The following is a 19,606-nucleotide window of genomic DNA, read 5'->3' on the forward strand; positions in this document are numbered from 1 at the left end:
ACTTTTCTATTAAACTTAAGTTTTCAACCAAGTTTCATTTCCATGTCATCTTCTTGAGCCTGCTGTATTCTGTGTAGGGATGGGTCTTTGATGAACTGCCCATTACATAACCCTTCCCTCAAAGAGAAACATTTTCCAACACAGGAAAACCCCCATATGTATTCTGAACTCTGGATCTGTGGCTCCCCTGAATAGAATGAAGAGAGGATATGTAGACAGAAGTTACAGAGGCCTTTTAATTGTGTAGATTGTGCTATTCTCTGGTTTGGGATTGGGTGGATAAACATTTTTGATATTCTTAAAATTCCTTTGTCCTAAATATTTTATTTAGGACACAGAAATCTTACATAATTAGCGTTCCCAGATTCTTGAGGAAGAGATCTGCATAAGCTTGGGGCATCTAAATTTTCATTAGTATTGGGAAAAAAGGTCCATTTCATCAGCTGGGTAAGTTCAAGCTAGTTCTATTCCACTGAATTTCTGAAGACTCAGACAAAACTTTGCAACCTTTATTATCCTATTTTTTGTCCCTGGAGAAGCCTAAAAGAATATTTATACCAAAGGTACAAGTGAAGTGAAAATATATTCTCATAGTAAACCTGCAAGGTTCCCAAATAGAAAGTGTCAGAAGGGGGGAGAAAAAAAGTATAATATCAAGAAAGAGCTAAAGTGGCTAGATAGGACTTAAGAAGTCCCGTACATTTGTAAGTATTTGTTCTCCAATCTTATACTCAGGAGATAGAAGTAAGCTAAGCTAACATAACTATGTGTTTCATGGAATATACTGGGGTTTTTGAAGGAGTTCTTAGACTCAGAATCATCATCAATAGAGCAAAGTCCAAGACACTGGGAAAAGTGTAGTAAGGATGGAGGATGGGCAGTAGTCATTTATTTTCTTGGGTAAATTTTATTGTACAAGTAATTTTCATAAATGGATTCTCTTACAACATTGAAGCTTATATAGTGTTAAATTGACTTGACTATAAAAGCTTGTTTTAAACTTTTCCTCTTAAATAGTCATTAAAAGGTGCAAGATTTGACCATTTGCCCCCACTTAAAATGACCCATAATTTTTAGAAACTATGGATCATGTGACAAAACAGTGAAACCATAGTAACTGCATCCTGCTTTCTGCCATACATAGAATTAGAAATAGTTATTGTTTTTTTAGTTCAATTATTAATTTGCTTTGCATCTCTAGTGTTTTCTTTTTTCCCTTCTGTGTCAGTCACTGAAGGAAGAGTACTATGTCTGGTAATTTTTAGTTTCTTTCAAATCCAGAGCATTTATTCAGTTGATGATTGCATGATGTAGTACTTAAATTTTGACCCAATAGTAAAATGCTCCTAGTTATTCAACTTTTGAGGAAAAATATTCCATCTTCAGTAAAACATGTCATTTGAGATGTCTCTTCCTTTTTGGTACTTCTAGTTGTCCTCTCTGGCCTCCTTTCATTAAATATAAGGGGAAAGATGGGATTGAACAGACTGGATTTGGGATTCAAATATAACTGTCTCTTTTCTATGTTTCTTCAGCGCAGAATTGAGATACCACCAATAAAAGGCACAATGCCTTCCTCCCTCCCCAAAAGAAGATGATGATGAAGGAAGAAGGGGAGAAGCAGGAGGAAGAAAGAGAAGAAGAGAAGGAGGGAGAGGAGGAAGTGGGGGGGGGGACAGGGGGAAAAGGAAGAAAAGAATGATTATTATTGTTGTTTTAGGTGAAGAGAGTTGGAAGTCTAGATGCCAGGGTTGCTGGCTGACTGGCGGGGTTTCACGTCAAGGACTGTCCCTGGTGAATGAGGTAACCTTGAGCCAGTTAACTTTTCATACTTTAATTTTCTCATCCATAAACTGACAATGATAATGGTTCCTCATTCACTGGAACACTGGTAATAACTTACCACACAAGACACAAGGCTTGAGCTATACTGAGTACTCCTAATGGTGGGTGATTATTTACTGTGCTATCGAGTGATCAGGGGTTTGCTCATCCATTTCCACGCCTATCGTTTATTCAACATTTAGAACTATCCAGGGAGTTCTAATGAAATCCTACTGCCTGAGCTACATTCCATACAAAACCATAAAGAATCCCTGCTGGGAAGGCCAAGCTTCTAAAGGAAGAATCAAATCTGCAAACCACAACTACAACCGACACAGAAGATCCCAGGCAGGCTACGGAAGCGCTGTTGAGCGAGCTTTCTTGGCCCTTACCTATTAGGGATTGCTTTACTCATCTTGGAAGCAAGCATTGTGTCTGTTCAAACCCCCATTGTTTAACCCCCTGCCTGAGAAGGAATAAATGCAGGGGAAATTGGGGTTATTAACAAGAAATGAGTTGCACGACTGGGACTGGGCTTTGCAATTCCTGGTGATAATCTGGGAATACTACATCAGGGTAGAGGAGGAATCACACAGGCATCAAACTCCCTAAATGCATGTTTCCCTGTGTATATTGCCCAAGCCTGAAAGTGCCACAAAATAGCTTTGCGCATTAGCATCCAAGGGGAGGAGCGAGTTGGGCAAAGCTTTTAAATTAATTGAAAGAGACGCTCAGGAACACTCCATGCCATTCTTTAATCTCCGTTCTTCTGTGATAAATATAAAATGACAGGAACAGGCCCAGGCTAACGAGCTGGAGGCGGGACCCCGTGGAGGCTTGCCAGTCAGTGCTCTACAGCGGGGCTCCCACTTTGGTAAAAGAAAGGAAGGAAGGAACGTGTTTGACTGGGCCGTCGACAGCACCAAAGAGTGCTCCAAAGAATATCTACTGCACTTGGGAATTTTACTCTTAACTAGCAGTAATTAACAGTGAAACAGATAACCGCCTGGACGGCAATTAGGAAGCCATAGCAGAAGAAGAACAACCACCACCACCACCAGGATTGATTGACCACCTTTGAGCGTCCTTTCCTGCACTAACGGCTTCCCATGCAACATTTCATCTTACAATAGTGGCTCTACCTGAAGACAACTTCAGTGACTCTCCCTTTCTAGTACACAATACACTGTTGACATAAAATCAGAGCTGACTTAAGAACAATAGAAAAGGACAGACATAACCCCCTGTGACTCCTGAGGTTAAATCATAACAGCACCACTCCCAATACGTCCTCTTGGAACACCTGCCTGGGGGAGAAACGAATGTGGTATCCGGTGGAAACCCAGGCTGCCCTGTGGCTAGGCCCATATGGACCGGAGTCCGTTTGCCAGCTGCGTCACAAAGCCTTTGAGATTTCGCTCCTGCTAAATCACAGAACTGAGACTAGCCATCGGGGCTGAGCTCTCTTTAAATTTCTATTGCATAGAAAGCATGAGCTAAACTTCGAAAACGAACTTCTGGTATGTTTCGGCTAGCTAGCACTCACACATAAAAGCCAGTCACTTTCAATGTGCCCAATTTAAATACAGACGTACGAAGAAAAGCAATGGGGATTTGAATGTGTGTTTACAGAGTTTGAGCTCTCATTCTAACAGAATACGTTGGACAAATGGAACTTGTCTTCTGCCCTGTTTCTGTTAAGGAAAAATTACTAATAAACAGAAATCTTCCCAAAGTTTTGGGTCATCTCAAGATAAGATGTTCATCCCATACAGCACCTGCTAGACACATGCTGTTGTAGTCCTTTCTCTACAGTTAAGAGTTCCCGATGGGGGGCTGGGAAAAGGGCTTAGTGGTAGAGTGCTTGCCTAGCATGCCTGAAGTCCTGGGTTTGATTCCTCAGTAACACAGAAACAGAAAAGGCCGGAAGTGGCGCTGTGGCTCAAGTGGTAGAGTGCTAGCCTTGAGCAAAAGAAGCTCAGGGACAGTGCCCAGGCCCTGAGTTCAAGGCCCAGGAATCACTCATTGACAACACTTGTTAGAAGTAGATAGGTGGGAACTGAATGTTGCACTCAGCCTTTGTGGACCTGGAGACTAGCCTGTCTGCTCTGCCATGTTGGATTTAACACAACATGGCCAAGTGACTTTAGGCACACCACTAAAATAAACTTCACAAAGCTGAGATTCTTCATTCTTACAACAGCAGCAGTATTATCATACATTAATGATTGGCACTGCATCAGAAGAATACTCACTTAATGCTTGGCACTTAACCTGCAGCCTCATGTGTCCTATATGACTCTGTTGGGAAATATCCATCAGTTTAAATAACCCAACCAGACCTCTTTTCATGTCAGGAAGAGAAATTCCAGTGGTTCTTGAGGAGTCAGGAACTGACACTTTGCTGTGGCAATGTTTCTTTCTAGAAACCACCCGAGCCAAGTAGCGTGTGAAAGGTTCAGGGAAGGCCTGCAGTGTCTTCCCTCATCAGGGAAGATATGTGCGGATAGCAACTTGGGTTTTCGCGGTGGGAAGCAATGGAAGGAAAGCAAGGGAGATGATCCTGTTGGAAACAACCCTGGAGAGACACTTCTGCTTCCATCTACTGCTTCATCTGACTACATTCTTATCGTTTTCTAAGCGCACATGAAGCAGCGTAACCCCTGACAGCGCTTACTTGAATGCCTGTGCTTGTGGTCCCCTTCTTCTCGGTCTTAGAGCTAATAGGCTGCCTTGTGGCTCTGTCCTTCTTGGCAATTTCTACTAAAATGATGTCTCCCTTTCCATCTCTCCGTTAATTTAGCGGGAGGACTGCATTCTTTCCCCCCTTCAAGATAAGAAAGATTTCTGTGTAAAATTCAGCACAGGCTAAACATTTTCTAAAACTTTTCACTTCTAGGTAAGACCAAGAAAAAAAGAAAGTGAGAAGAAATACCAGTTATTTCACCCCACTTACAAAGATATCCAAACTCCTGGCATTGCAAGAGGCTGGGTTAGGTACTTAAAGGGTTGTGAAGAACAAGCAAAAGGTAGATCTTTTTCAACTGAGCCGACCAATCTAGTACAGAGGTTTTAAAGCAGTATTCACAAGCAGAATACAACCAGAAAAGTGCCCAGAGATGGATGTCTTTTGCAGAAAGGACAGAGGAGGAGGGATGGATGGAGCCTAGGATGGGTGAGGAATGACACAGGGAGACCTTTTGGAGAACAGGCTTCAGGAGTCAACTCTTCAGGGCAGGAGCACCTCATGGAGGTGAGGGAGCACTCTGAGCATCAGGAGTATGAGGAAGAGTAGCCAGAAAACATGGAACAGAATGGGGACCTGCTATAAATGTATGTCCTTGCAAGAGTTTGGCACTACTGCGTAGAAAATCAGAGACAGGGACTGACACAAAATAAAGTAGTATAGTAAATACGAAGGCAGAGTATTTGCCAATGAAAAGGTGTTTGTACAGAGGTTTGACACAGGAACTTCTCAACAAAGGAAAAGTATGATTAAGGAGTTATATATCCTAAACCATTTCTCAGTAGGTATGAAGCTATGAATCCTCAGACTAGAAAAGCATATTTTCACGGGCAGCAATGTCACGTGAACTGGAGGATGGATCACTCTCCTGCATGTTATTCAAGCACCTCTCACTAAAATATCTTTTGCTCAAGTCACTAAACCAGTTACAAGTCAAACGCTGCCCCCAACTCTCTACCCCACCTCCATTCTACTTTTAAAAACTACTACTTAGAGTTCCAGGGCACACATGAGATGACAAAAGTCAGGAGACTGTGACATTACAGTAGTTTCCAAGGAGCAGTGCCCATTAATCAGAGTGGCTTCAACGGTGAGCACAATTGTTCATAGGCCTTCACAGGTCTACACCTTAGGATGTTTTTCCATCCCAAACTTAGAAAGTACTGCATGAAATATATTCTTAAATATAATTTCTGTCAATCATACCTCCTTTCCTCCTGGGGTCAAGGAACTAAGTTCAAAACATAGTTAAGAAAACATCACGACCTACCAATCAAACTCAGGAGGTGGAAAGTATGGTTTCTTGAAACAAGAAAAGGCCCAGCACCACCAAACTTTCCCTATTCAATCCCCAAACTAGCCACTTACCATATACCACATGCTTGGCCACTTGGGGTCATTGAAGTAGGTAGATTGGGTGCGACTGAGGTCATAATCCCTCTTGGTCCGTTTTTTGACCACCTGCTGTTGGATCCATTCCACCTGCCAAGAAGAAGGAAGCAGGGTGGGTGTTCAAGTTCTTTCACAACACACCAGAGCAACATCTAACACACTGAAATGGCAATCGATCTAACGCATCTCCATTCGATGTGATTAAGGACACAGGCTTCACTATGGCTACTGACATCTTGTAAGTGAATGTGCTCAGGGATTCCCTGGAAATGCAGCTTTTCCTTTCCCCACAAGGCATATCACTTATCATTCAGTAACAGGGTGGGGTTTTTTTAATCCCCTCCAGAAAGAACATATATCACAGTGCATTACAAAGTGGCAGTGTTAAGAATTGGCATTTTTTTTCTTATGCAGGTTCAAATAATAAATATTTCAGGCTTTGTAGACTACAGGGTCTTTGGTGCTCCTATTCCCTCTGAGACGATAATACCATAGACTCTACTTAAATGAATCCATCTGACTGTAAAGTCAAACTTTACAGTAAAACTTTTATATACAAAGCAATTTTAGTATTAATAATACTAAATGCCTCTGATTCCACTATGAATCACGAATTTAATGTTTGGGGGTTACATATCGATTTTCTTCTCCAGAACTGAGGTTTGAACTCAGGGCCTCATACTTGCTCAGTTTGCTTGCTTGGCTGGTGTTCTACCACTTGAGTTATGTCTCTGGCTTGGCTTTTTGCTGGTTATTTTGGAGACCTACTCTCCGATATTTTTCTTCTTGGGTAACTTTGAACTACTATTCTCCAGATCTCAGCCTCCCAAGTACCTAGTCATTAGAACATGGTTTCATATACTAAAGTGCCCTGGAATCCAGACCTCATTTGGGCACATCCCAAATGTCTTTCTGGAACACAGTAGCAAGAGCACTGTTTGAAGAATCAAAAAATCAAATCTTTAATCCTATCTCTTGCACAAAATTCCAGGAGTTATACTGTTCTTGCTGCTCAAAATATTCCTTGCTCTAAAATTCAAACCTGCTACACCTGAGAAAAGCATTAACACTAAGCTATGACCTTTGCTTAGAAATAATCAGAAACCTTGGGTTCAATACAGCGTCTGTAATCTAATAGTAGGAGTATATACTGGGTTTTTTAAAAAAAATTTATAGCGTAAAAACAAAGTTTCATAAAAACCACCTTCAGTTTCAAAGAAACATCTCAAATGCAGTATCCGACTGGTAGAATTGTTCAATTTGTTTCTGAGATTTACTTTTGAGTTCTTCTCATGATTGCTAAGTGAGTCACAATGCTCTGAAATATGAATTGCTCTATCCAACCATGTATCCCTACTTCTACATAGGAATTAATCATTGGGGGGAGACTTTGTAGGCTACTACTCTAGAGCCATATGAGACCATTCAGAAAGATTTTAATCATGGCTTGCAAGTTAATGGTAGGATTACTGAAGGGGGAGAGATGTTCAGGCGTGCTTCTCAACCAAAGTTGAGAAGCATGTAGACACACGCAAGTACATCATGTCTTTCCAGGAAAAATTAACCACATTATTTCAAACAAGCTTTCTAATGAATGACTTTCATTCACTTATCTGTTTGCTCAGTAAGCAATGAAGTGTCAGGTACTTGTCTGGAAACATAAAGATGAATAAGAAATGCATCTAGTTTTGAACTCTCTCTCTTTTTCTCTTGTTCACTCGCTCACTCACTCTCACTCTAGGTGCCCATCTTGGGGCTTGAACTCAGGGCCTTCGCACTATCCTACAGCTTTTTTTTGCACAACATTAACATAATACCACTTGAGCCACAGCTCCACCTTCAGCTTTCGCTGGTGAATTGGAGATAAGAGTTTCATAGATTTTCCTGCCTGGGCTGATTTCAAGCTACGATCCTCAGATTTCAGCTTCCTGACTAACCAGTACTACAGAAGTGAACCACCAGCACATGGCGTAAGACTTGGACTTTACCAAGGTAACATGGCAGTTATTTTACCATTTTCCAGTTCATAAAAATATAATTATCTCTGTAAATGATATCTGATACATCACTGCATTACTTCAGGCATTGGTAACAAATTCCACTATGTAGTTATAGTCACCACTGTGATCTTAAAATGTTTTTTTAAGTCTCATGACAGTAGGTTGAACAAATTCATGTTTGCACACTACATTAGATGTGTGGAGACAGAACTGTTTTCGAAAGGAATCTTCAATTAGTGATGGACCTTCCAATCAGCCTTCAGAAATTCTAAACTGTTCATCTGTATGTGTACATAAACCAGAAAACACCAAGTCTTCCGTGATGTGGATTCCTGGACATCAAGACTGTCTATACTGGGGTGGGAGTGGAGAGTTAAGCCACTGTTAAGCACACACATCTCTTGAGACACGTATACAAACAGACAAATGAGAAGTATAAAAAAAGAAAGACAAATGACAGTTACTTTCCTAGATGAACTACAGGTACTAAAATAGAACATTCAAATCTCTTTACCAAAGAGCATCTCTGCTATAATTTTACCAAAAGGGAAATATTTAATTACAGGGCTTGGTAGCTAGAAAGTGGCCTAGAAACTTGGCATCTAGATTTTTCTGCAAGTCACTCTGTGTGATCACAGGGCTGTCATGCTAAAAAAAAAAAAAAAAAAAAGCTGGTAAGGGTTTTTTTTTTTTTTTAGTACTAATACTATATATTTTGCTTTGGTGTTTTATGGCTCTGAGTCTATAGCCCTAATTTTTTTTTTTTTAGAATGGGAAAAGCACCTCGTGGATCGGAAGATTTCTATGACTGGAAAAACCACAGTTATATTTTTAAACCTTCATCCATACGTGCATCCTTAAGATCTTTAAGGAAACTCAGAGGTAATGCATGCTAAAGATTTCATCCCTTTCCAACAACACAAAGAAAAGTCACTGAAAAACTCGTTTTCATACAACAGTCAAGCTGGGAGAAGAGAATAATTGTGTTTTCTCTCACTCATCTAATTTCTAAAAGTTCTACTTCCAACATATTAAGGAACTACAAGGAATCCTTGTCTACCCTGTTACATTCAGCATGCATGTGCTATAAGATTTAAGTATAGACTCTTCTTTTCCTCCTAGAGCGCTTCTCCCATTGCAGTCAAAACAAACTCTGCATTCACTTATTAGGAACCATGGCATAAGCCAAAAGATTAGCTCTTACTTGCCCAACACAACACATGAATAGAAATACTTCCCTACAGGCTCATCTGAGTTCTTCAAATTTGCCAACTTTCTAATGTCATACATGTAGCAGAAAATGTATCAATAACTTGAGGGGACAAAAAGATGTCATGTGATTTCATACTATATGCTATTACTGAAATATTGATGGGAAATAAATTTACAATATCATTTTTTAATGTACCCTGCATTGAGTAGGAAATTAGTTCCTTAGACATTAAATTAGAATCTAGATAATAATGCAGACATACACGTATAACAAATGTCTACAGATAGGTAAATGGAATACAATAAATGGTAAAGAAATTGACTCAAGATGTAAGAAGATAGAAACTGGGGGAGAGGCTTAAATGGTAGAGACTGCTATCCAAGCATAAGGCTTTGAGTCCAATCACACACAATCATAGATTACTCTATCCCCAATGTAGCAGTGTTATGAGGTATGAAACCTTTCAGAGGTAGGTCCTAACAGGAAGACCTTAGGTTAATGAGGGTGTGATCTCCAAAGGGACTGTGGCATCATGATCTCTCTTTGTGTATCTTGATATAACTACTCCTCCCTCCAAGTCCAGTTGCAATTATGTGTAGCCATCCACCATGCTCTGAAGAGTCGAAACCAGGACCTACCAGATTTTGGACCTTGAACTTTCAAAAACACATGTTAAAGCTCCTTTTCATTATAAATATCCCTTCTATAACAGGAATATACATTTTGTTATAGAGAAAAATTAATAAATGTATTTTAGTATTGACATTTCGCTCCTAAACCATAAAACCATAAGGTAACATCTTGCAGAAATTTTCTAAACTCCGGTCAAGAAATAAGAAATACATAGTGGCTAGGTACCACTGGTTCACACCTATAATCCTAGCTATTAAGAAGGCTGCAAACTGAGGATTGCAGTTCACAGCCAGCCCAGGCAGGAAAGCTATGAGACTATTATCTCCAATTAAATACCACACGAAAAAAGAAGTAGAGCTGTGTGGTTGAAGTGGTAGAGTACTAGCCTTGAGAAAAAATGCTCACACACAGCACCCAAGCAATGAATTCAAGCAGATAAGCAAGATGATCATGGTTTAAAAAAGAAGAAGTAAAGAAATAACTAGTGAAAAAATGTCCAAGAATCGAGTAAGATTATATATGTAGACAAAAGTATTCTATTCTTTAAATTTTTTTCCATCTAGTATCATAAGAAATGAAGTATTAAATATTTAAATTATTTTCCATTTAAGAAAAAATTACTTGAATTATAATTCATTTCTGTTAACTATCAACAAAATAAAGTATTATGTTTTATATAATGAAGGATTTTTATTGATTTGCTTTGAACTAGTTAATGATTACAGATATCAAAGGCTTATATTAAACAAAACATCTGGTCAGGAATACAGGAAGTCATATTTTTAAATGTCATTTTTAGAAGAAAGTAAAATAAGTATTGCATGTACATTTGGAATAATGTTTTAGAAGACAATCAATACGGGACAAACTAAAAAATGATTCTGTCATAAATTTTTATATTTAGTTAGCCTTAGACAAAGTTTAAAAATGAAGTAATATCACTTCAGTCTTGTCATTTTATGTTTAATAAAAATGTCATAGCATTATAGTTCTTAAATCAGAGAATTAAAGTTAAACTTCTTAAACTAGTTGGCAATCACCTACTTCTAAAAATTTAACATTTTAAATGTGTTGTCTATTTTTACCTTTCACGTCTCAGGTGACATACGACATGGGAAAGTAAGTGGTTTCATCCATCTAAAGCAGTGAAATTTATTCCCCATCCTCAGAGCCTTTCGGCTTATCTTTGTTCACTCAAAAAAACTGACTGGGGACTGGGAAGGTGGCTCAGTGGTAGAGTGCTTGCCTTGCATGCATGAGGCCCTGGGTTCGATTCCACAGCACCACATAAGCAGAAAAAAAGCCGGAAGTGGCACTGTGGCTCAAGTGGTGGAGCGCCATCCTTGAGCTAAAGTGCTGAGGGACAGCGCCCAGGCCGAGTTTAGGCCGGATGACTGGCAAAAAAAAAAAAAAAAAAAGATTGTTACTATGTGTTAGATACTGTTTGCACACTATAAAATGGCAGTGAACAAACAATTTCTTACCTTCAAAAAGTTCCTATTCTAGTGGGAATCAATAGTATGTAAAAAAAATAAAATTTACCATAGACTTTTGTAGTGTTAAATGATACACAAAGCATGTGAGGAGGTAAAACATGATTACTGAGAAAGGGATTCTTATTTTTGATAAGGTCAAGAAAATTCTTTTGAAAGATCTTGGATAATAAGAAACAAGCTATACAAAGATTCCATAGAAAATGCTACAGGCAACACAATTGGGCCTAAAATGACCGTATTTGTATATTTTTGTTTATAACTCATCCAGGGACCAAAGAGGTCTATGTAATCCCTCAAGCCTAGTGGAATTACATTTTGCCCTCTAGTGGAGAGACAAAGAAAGAAGCCTACATAGATGTAACAGGTGCAAGCAGATTCCCAGACATCTGGTCAACCAATTTTGGACTCTCAAATGTCTGAATAGATCTAGAAGGGAGACACTGGTTCAAGGGAACATAACACCATCAACTCTTGAAATCATGAGGACAAACTCAGCTGAAAGAGGGATTAAACAAAGTCCTATAAAACATCAAACCCCAGGCAATGGGCCTTTTTGCCCTGATCTAGGGGTAATATCTTTATGATGATAGTCTGTATAAGCTGGTTTATTAAGGGAGTATTGCTGTACCTTTGGACTTCTAAATTATGCAAAATATAATAATAGGTTCAATTTTATCTACATAACAGAGATTATATTGTAAATCACATGAGGATCATTACTATGGGTAGGAGTCTGAGTATAAAACATTTCAACCTACTGTATGAAGTGGGAGATGTAAAATAGTTTACAAGCACTTAGAAATCCAAGCACTTAGTACTTAATCCTTTGATCTTGGATGTTAACACTTGTGCAACTCTATAGAAAGAGGAAATACAACTCATGATTTGATGAGTCTTATAAAGTAATAAATATTAAGGTAGGTACTACAAAAGTAGAATTTTTCTCCTAGGAGTGTATCTAACAGCATCCATTGTTGTGTTCTTTACATTTACCATAGAAACACAATGCCCTCTCATTCAGAGAGGGAAAGAGGGGATAGCCTGGGCCACAAAAGGGTAGTGTGAAGACACAGAGGACCCAAGTGCTTGGTAGAAGATGGTCAGTCAGTAGCAGGCCACTTTTATTGGTAGGTGAGGGCGGGGGGGGGGGGGGGGGACACGTAAATTCCTGGTATTCTCTATTTGCCACAGTAAAAAGGAATTAACTGTTACGAGAATTAAATGACGATGAGTTCTCCAAATGCAGGGTCCAGTGATACTTAATAATTTGTTTTAAATTGTATGTTTCACCTTTTACATTTAAGAAGAAGAAGCTGAGTTTTTGTATTCATAGTGCAAAAGGCCTTCAATAAATCAATGTAGTTGAATATTTTTACATTGCATTCATCCATTTTCTTGATATGCATGTCTAACTTTTCTACATATTAAAAGGGAAATAGCAGAAAATTTTAAATAGGAGACGATTTAAAAAAAAAAAGAAACTCAGGAGGGAGCCAGGACTCTAAGTTTAATCCTTTTAGGCTGTAACCAGATCCATTCTATTTCAACAATGACAGCAACAGTAGGATTCTATTACCATCTATCAATGATCCGCAAGTGAAAGTTTAATAAAGGATGTTTTCTTTCCACATGCAACTCTGTTTTCACTGTGTCACTAACTGCTGCCCTGTGTGACCTCACTTGAAACCCACACCTGCACAAACTGTTATTATTGGAGACGAAGACATTTCCTCCACCTTACCAGTTTTAATTTCAGAAGCAACAAAAGACAATGTCTGCAGTTAAGACAGATAAATACAAAAAAGACACAGTAGTTGTTGACACAGGTCAAGAACCTGCGATATTGTTGCCAACACAAGAAGTCATTTTATAAAGTCCAAGGGCCTAGGGCAGAATAAAGTCAACGACTCTGATGATGCTAAGTGATCTTGTGTCCAGACTAATAAAAGGCCTTGCCAACACTATAATAGTCACCGGCAAGTGAATAATCAAAGCACACGGAAAGCAAGCATGTGTTTAAAAGCAGTTATGAAAGAGGAAATACAAAAAACAAGGAAATGACTAGAAACCAGCTTTTCAAGGAAAATGAAGGGGCAGTAGATGAATAAGAAATTAAGTACATTTCTTTAAATATTAAATGCTTGAAATATTTCTATTTCAATATTCAAATGTTAAACATTAATACTTAATAAAGTATATTAATAATATGGTATAATCATATATTTAATAAAGCACCATTTTTTTTAGCATTTGCCTATATTCGTCACTAGTAATACCTATAAAGAGGTTCTTCCCAATTTGCAAGGAAGATCAGACAGACAGAGACAGATAGACACACGTTACTTTATCTTTCTGGAAAAGATTATCGCAAATCATCCAGTTTAATTTTCCCATTCATGTTATCCCTCCTTAAAATTCACTCTTTAAAATCCACTGAAGGCAAGATTTATTTTATGTTTATCTAGAGTATAGTTGCCTTTAAGACAAGTTTGTCCTTTGGAAACACAGCTCCCTTACTCCTTGTCATGCCAAGATGCATTCCAGTGAGAAAAGAAAGGAAATAAAGAGGGAGAGAGGGACGAATGGAAGGCAGGAAGGAAGAAATGGAGGGGGAGGGAGGGAGGGAGGAAGGAAGGAAGGGAGGAAGGAAGGAAGGAAGGAAGGAAGGAAGGAAGGGAGGAAGGATAAGGGAGGGAGGGAGGGAGAGAAGAGGGTGTGTGTCTGTGTGCTCACTTACCCCTGGCATGCTATAGTACAGGCAGTATGGCTGGGGTAGTAAACTAATAGGTAAGTGATGTGAATTCATTAAGTATTGTCAAGTGTCAAGTTATATCTTACACATTATATTTTCTAATTTGCATTTGGGGTTCCTGTTTTAAACTTTAGGGTAACTAAAGCAAAAGGAAGAAATTTGAAAACAATGTTAAATGCTCTCAAGTATTAAAAGGAAATGGAATTTTAAAGTATCTAAAATAATTCTACGATCTGCTTGCCACCTGATGCAAAATTCATACTTAGGATTAAATGTAATTTCTCAACAGAGACTGCATTGGGACAGCACCAACTTCCTTCCAGGTTCACAAGAGGATCAAGATCATGACCAGAAAGAAAACACATCCTAGCCGGGTGCCAGGGGCCTGTGCTTGTAATTCTAGCTACTCAGGAGACTGAGATCTGAGGATCGTGATTCCAAGCAGCCTGGACAGAAAAGTCCCCTGTGAGACTAATCTCCATTAACCACTCACAAATGAGAAATGGAGCTGTGGCTCAACGTGGTAAAACACTAGTCTGGAGCAAAAGAGCTTGGGAACAGTGCCCAGGACCTAAGTTCAAGCCCACAACCAACAAGAAACACTCCCCCCCATATACACACACAGTTCTAAAACTTCATTTCACATGTATTTGTCTTTCAAATGATCATTCTCTAAGCAATTTGAAAGATAACAAAACCCATTAGAGTAAAAGTAAATATGTTACATCTCATTTTAGATAGCTTCAAGAATGACAATTCTACCTTAGAAGCTGGCATTAATAACTTAATGGACTTCGGTTTTCTTTGACCAATCCTGCCACGTGGTGCGTACATCACTCAAGAGTAAAGTTAAGTCCGTCTCAGAGACACAAAGGGCACATGTTTTCCCTCATAGGTGGAAGCCAGAACTCATTTACTCACGTACAAGTGAACATATACAGGGCTGTGTGCAAATGCACATAAATGTATTAACGGAAGTATAGTATTTTCAGGGGAGAGTTCAAACCATGTAATTACTTAGAAAAAGAACCTCACAAGCCAACAAAATGAATACCGGAAAACTGGCACTCGAAGGGTAGGGGAGGAGGTCAAAGAGTGGGGGAAATAGATGAATGAAGCCAGGGGAAGGAGGAGAATGTAGTCATAGCATTCAGGGATACAGCGTGGCATAGCCTATGATTGATGGGAGGAGTGAGGTTGGGAGGGATGTAGGAGAATGATACAAGGCATCCACCAATCAAGGTGCATTGTACTTATACACTGACATGTTAAGTGGTACCCCTTTGGTACCATCAGTTAAAAATAATAAAAACCTAATTTTTATAAAAAGGATAGTCCTAGATCTGCATTTGTAAAAATTGGATGCCTTCAAGTTGTAGGTGAATACAAAGGAGAACATTATTTTATACAGTGGATAAATTGCGCAGTTCAGCTGAGATTAAAATAAAGAGGCAAATAAATGCTAGCAAAGGATCGGGCAGATAGTCTCATAATTTCTCCAAGCAGACAACATGACGTGTTATATTAAATACTGAAAAGTATGTCAGCATCTCACCTCCCAATACAGCAGACTACTTAATTCCATAGTCCACAGCGATCATCATGAGACAGTCATATAGAAATACTATTCTCTCATGAATAATTCAACGCCAGTGCACATATTGTCTTATTCTCCTAGGTACTTAAGCACAAATGGCAATGTACTTTGTGTCTAAATTCCATGGAATCTACTGCTAGCATTTTTATCCCAGTGGGAAAACGGAGAAGTAGGAATGGTTTGGGCAGGTAAGTTCAGAATTAAGAGGCTTAAGTTTTAATATTCTCTCCCCCTCCCTCTCTCCCCCCTCTCCCTTCCTCCCCCCCCCCACCTCCGGGGGGCATGAACTCAGGGCCTTGGACTTGATAGGCTTGCACTTTTTGTTTAAGCTTTACTTGTGCTTGATTTTTGCAGGGATGGTGTTCTGTTTTTGTCCAGAGACTGTCCCAATTAGTCTCTACCTCCAGAGTAGCTGGGCCTGGAGGCATAAGCCACCATGCCCAGCTACTCTAGCCTTTTATAACAGGTCTCTTCACTGTGCCAGTAACCAGTTCTAGAATCTTTCCAGCATGCTTCAATCCAGTCATCATGACGACTGAAAACTGGACATTAAGAAGCTACCCATTGTTGGGCTGGAAGGTCTAGCCCTGTGAATCAAATGGGGCTGTGCCACGCTGAATGAACATGCGATGTTTAGCAGGAATATATATGTACACACACACACACACACACACTAGTCTGCACAGGTGGCCCATGGTCCTTTGAAGTTAACCTGAATGAGTAAGCCCTCACATGTGGTCAAGTTCCAGAAATAACTAAGTCCCACAAAGCTACAAGTCTGGAGCAGCCTACATGAAGATGTCCACGTTGGGTTTCCAATGAGCAAAGAGACATGAAAGGGGCCTGCTTCGGTCTCCGTGAGGCTTCTCTTGCTTTCTCTTGAACTCTGACCTTCCACTTGGCAGGAGTGACAGGGGTGTTTTCCAACCCAAAATACTGGGGTTGTGGCAGCTCTTAAACACCATCATCACCCTGAAATAGCAGCAAACAGCTACTCTTGTCGGGGTGGGGGGGCCCCAGGGGAATACCCGCCTTTCAGCCTCAGGGGAAAATCCTGTCCAAGATCCCCGGGCCTCAGAGAAAGGTTGGGATTTTCTCCCCTAAATCCAGTCGCCTAAGGCAAAACCAAATGCTTTCCCAATCTGAGTGGGATTCGTCACCTCAGAAACCACAGGTGACACTTGACCAAGCCTGCAGGTCAGAGCACGGAACACTCTGGAAGAGAGCCTGATCCATGCGTGGACATGCTCGCAGCTCTCGCCAGCCCCCCTGGAAAGAGAAGACAGGCCAGGCCCAGGCTCCCGGCTTCCTGGCAGTCAGCGTGTGTGTCACCGCGCAGTGCCAAGTCATTTCCCTGGGCCGCCCTCTTCCAGAACATGTAAGTCATACCCACCACAGTCAATTACAGAGCCCTGGGGCTGACGCTCAGGCAAGGACAGAGAAAACACATTTCATCACTGTCATCAAACCTGACACCTTCTCCATCTGAAGACACAGATGCAGCCTTCTTTCATGGTATGTCTGTGTGTGTGGTGTGTGTGCGCATGCATGTGTGTGCATGCACCACACTCTGAATGGCTGGCTTCCCCTGGAGTTTTTCTTTGGTGCCAATGGTCATGCAAATGTAATGGTTTACTATACCTGGGGAGAGCTGGCACCAATTCTCTCATGCCCATCCCCTCCATTCCCTAGACTTCCATCCTGGCCCATTTGGGCCTGAATTAAATCCCAACCTTGACCACAGTCCCAAGCAACCCTACTGGCTGTTGAGAAATGTCTGCCCAAATTCTAGCACCTGCCAAAGACCCTCTCTAGAGACTTCGTTCAGTATTATACTTCACAGCTCCATGAGAAGGATGGAGAGCAGAGAATGAAAACTAACACTGGAAGGGCAAATGGGGATTTACCTGGGACCTCAGAATTTTCAAGGGCCGAGGTCAAGTGTACAAGTTTCACCAACCCCAGCAGCTCTGTGTGGCTTGTCCAGAGTAGGTGTCCAGTAAAGACTGGAAAAAGAGTGGCTATCAGCTTTCTGCTCAGTAAAAGAACAAACAATTGGTAGTTGAGTTGTTTTAGCCCCAAGTCATGTGAGGAAAAGCAAAAGGAATCCCTGAAATCCTCCAGTCTCAGGAGAGAAGGGAAACAAATACCCTCTTTCTGGAGCATATCCTATGTCATTCAGTATCAGGAGCCTCTGGATTTAAGTTCATGACAGACTGGCTCAGGTACAAATAATGTGGGTGATGAGTGTTACTATTTTCCAGGAATTATGGTTTCCACTAGGTAGAATAATCACTGGTGAGAATAATTTTTTTAAATGTAACTGTTGGATTATTTTTTGGAAAATGAAATTGTTCTACCAATTTTTTCCTTAGCATCAATCTCCCCAACCAAAAAGAAAAAGAAAAAAAGAAAAAAAAAGATCATCCTTTTATCAGTAGGGAGATTGAGACGAAGTTACGTGAGTTGATCCAGTCATGTGATAGGAAGGAATCTGAAATGAGAATTCTGACAGAGAAAGTCCATGTACCCAGCTTCACTGTCCACAAGAACACACAAGGACTCCCTTCTGTAATACACCCACAGCTAACAGTGTGAGCTAGAACTACACTTTTCTCTTCCCTTCAATCATCACATTTTTGTGCCTGGAAAGCTGATCATATCTGACCAAGCGGTTTAGTAGAAACTTTATGGGGAAAAGATGAAGAAAGGGGGAAAGGATATGGGGCAGGCAATGGTGTGTGCTGGAGGTTTTATCCTCCACGCCAGGAATTTGAGGGAATCCTCAATTACTCAAGTAGAAGAAGCATCTTAAAGCATTACAGATCAAGCGCTTGGTAGGTTAAAGGCACAAGAATTGTCTAATGAGTGGAGAATAAAAATCTGACACAAGCAAAAGAACTGTAAAGCACAAAGTTGGCCATGATGACAGAACTCCTTTTTTCCCTCCAGGGCACCTTCTGACTTGTAACTTAAGAGCACATAAAGTTCAAAGCCTGAAAAATTTCCAAATTAAAACAAAGGAAAAAAAAAACCCTAATACAACCAAGCTCTCATAAATACAATCCTTAATTACCCAGCTGCCCTGAGTTGACAGATGAAGCCAAGAGAGGTCCACCGAGGCCGGGGCGTCTGCATTCATCTCTGGAGTCCCAGAGCTTAGACCCAGGGCTGAGAATTCTCATTCATCCAATGGAAAGCACAGTGACTTCACAACTGTTACTGATTTTTTTGTTGTGAAATGAATGAAAGAATTAAACCTGAGGACCGTACCGGGTACAGCAATGCACCACCATAGTGATGTTCTGGCATGCCAAATTTATGCTTACCAAATGTAATCTTTCTTTTACCCTTGAAGCTTGAGACTGACACTCAATTGACCAGGCTATGACAATGAAGGAAGGCATTTTACAAAAACACTACACATCAGGAGAGCTGCACTCTCCCGTCCGGTTACATCTTAGATTTGAATTTTTCTAGATACAAGATTATTGTAGGTTAGTGCCAGGTCAATGATTTGACCCCAACAACAAGCCTTAGAGGCCAAATGGGTGAAGTCAAGCAGGCAGGCCAATCATCATTTTGATACACACTTTTTTTCTTTTGTAGGGGGATTTAGGGGTGGGCGGGGGAGTAGTAGTTGAGACCCACTGTAAGACCTTCTGAATGCTAAGCAGGCTCTACCAATGAGCTACATCCTCAGCCTTCATTCAGTCATGATCTGGACCAATTGCTCTCCATTCTCCAAAGCAGGCATCATCTCTCAAAGGAAGAGCTCTGCCTCAAACAAGAAGGCAATTTCAAATATTTCCTTTTTTTTCCTTAGGTCCAGTCATGGGGCCTGAACTCTGGGCCTGGGCGCTGTCCCTCAGCTCTTCAGCTCAAGGCTAGTACTCTAACACTTGAGCCACAGAGCCACTTCTGGCTTTTTTCTTTTTGCTTATGTGGTGCTG

General features: G+C 40.3%; 1 protein-coding gene across 1 annotated transcript in view; it reads right to left on the bottom strand.

The window, feature by feature from the left end:
- The window catches only part of Pcsk5 (proprotein convertase subtilisin/kexin type 5), a 351,177-nt gene that overhangs the window by 302,412 nt on the left and 29,159 nt on the right, over positions 1 to 19,606 (bottom strand). The window contains exon 3 of the mRNA XM_013018392.1: positions 5,939 to 6,052. Within this exon, the coding sequence (XP_012873846.1) occupies positions 5,939 to 6,052 (114 nt within the window). The remainder of the gene's footprint in view (positions 1 to 5,938; positions 6,053 to 19,606) is intronic.

This window comes from Dipodomys ordii, unplaced genomic scaffold (assembly GCF_000151885.1).
Source record: "Dipodomys ordii isolate 6190 unplaced genomic scaffold, Dord_2.0 Scaffold40, whole genome shotgun sequence".
Taxonomy (NCBI): domain Eukaryota; kingdom Metazoa; phylum Chordata; class Mammalia; order Rodentia; family Heteromyidae; genus Dipodomys; species Dipodomys ordii.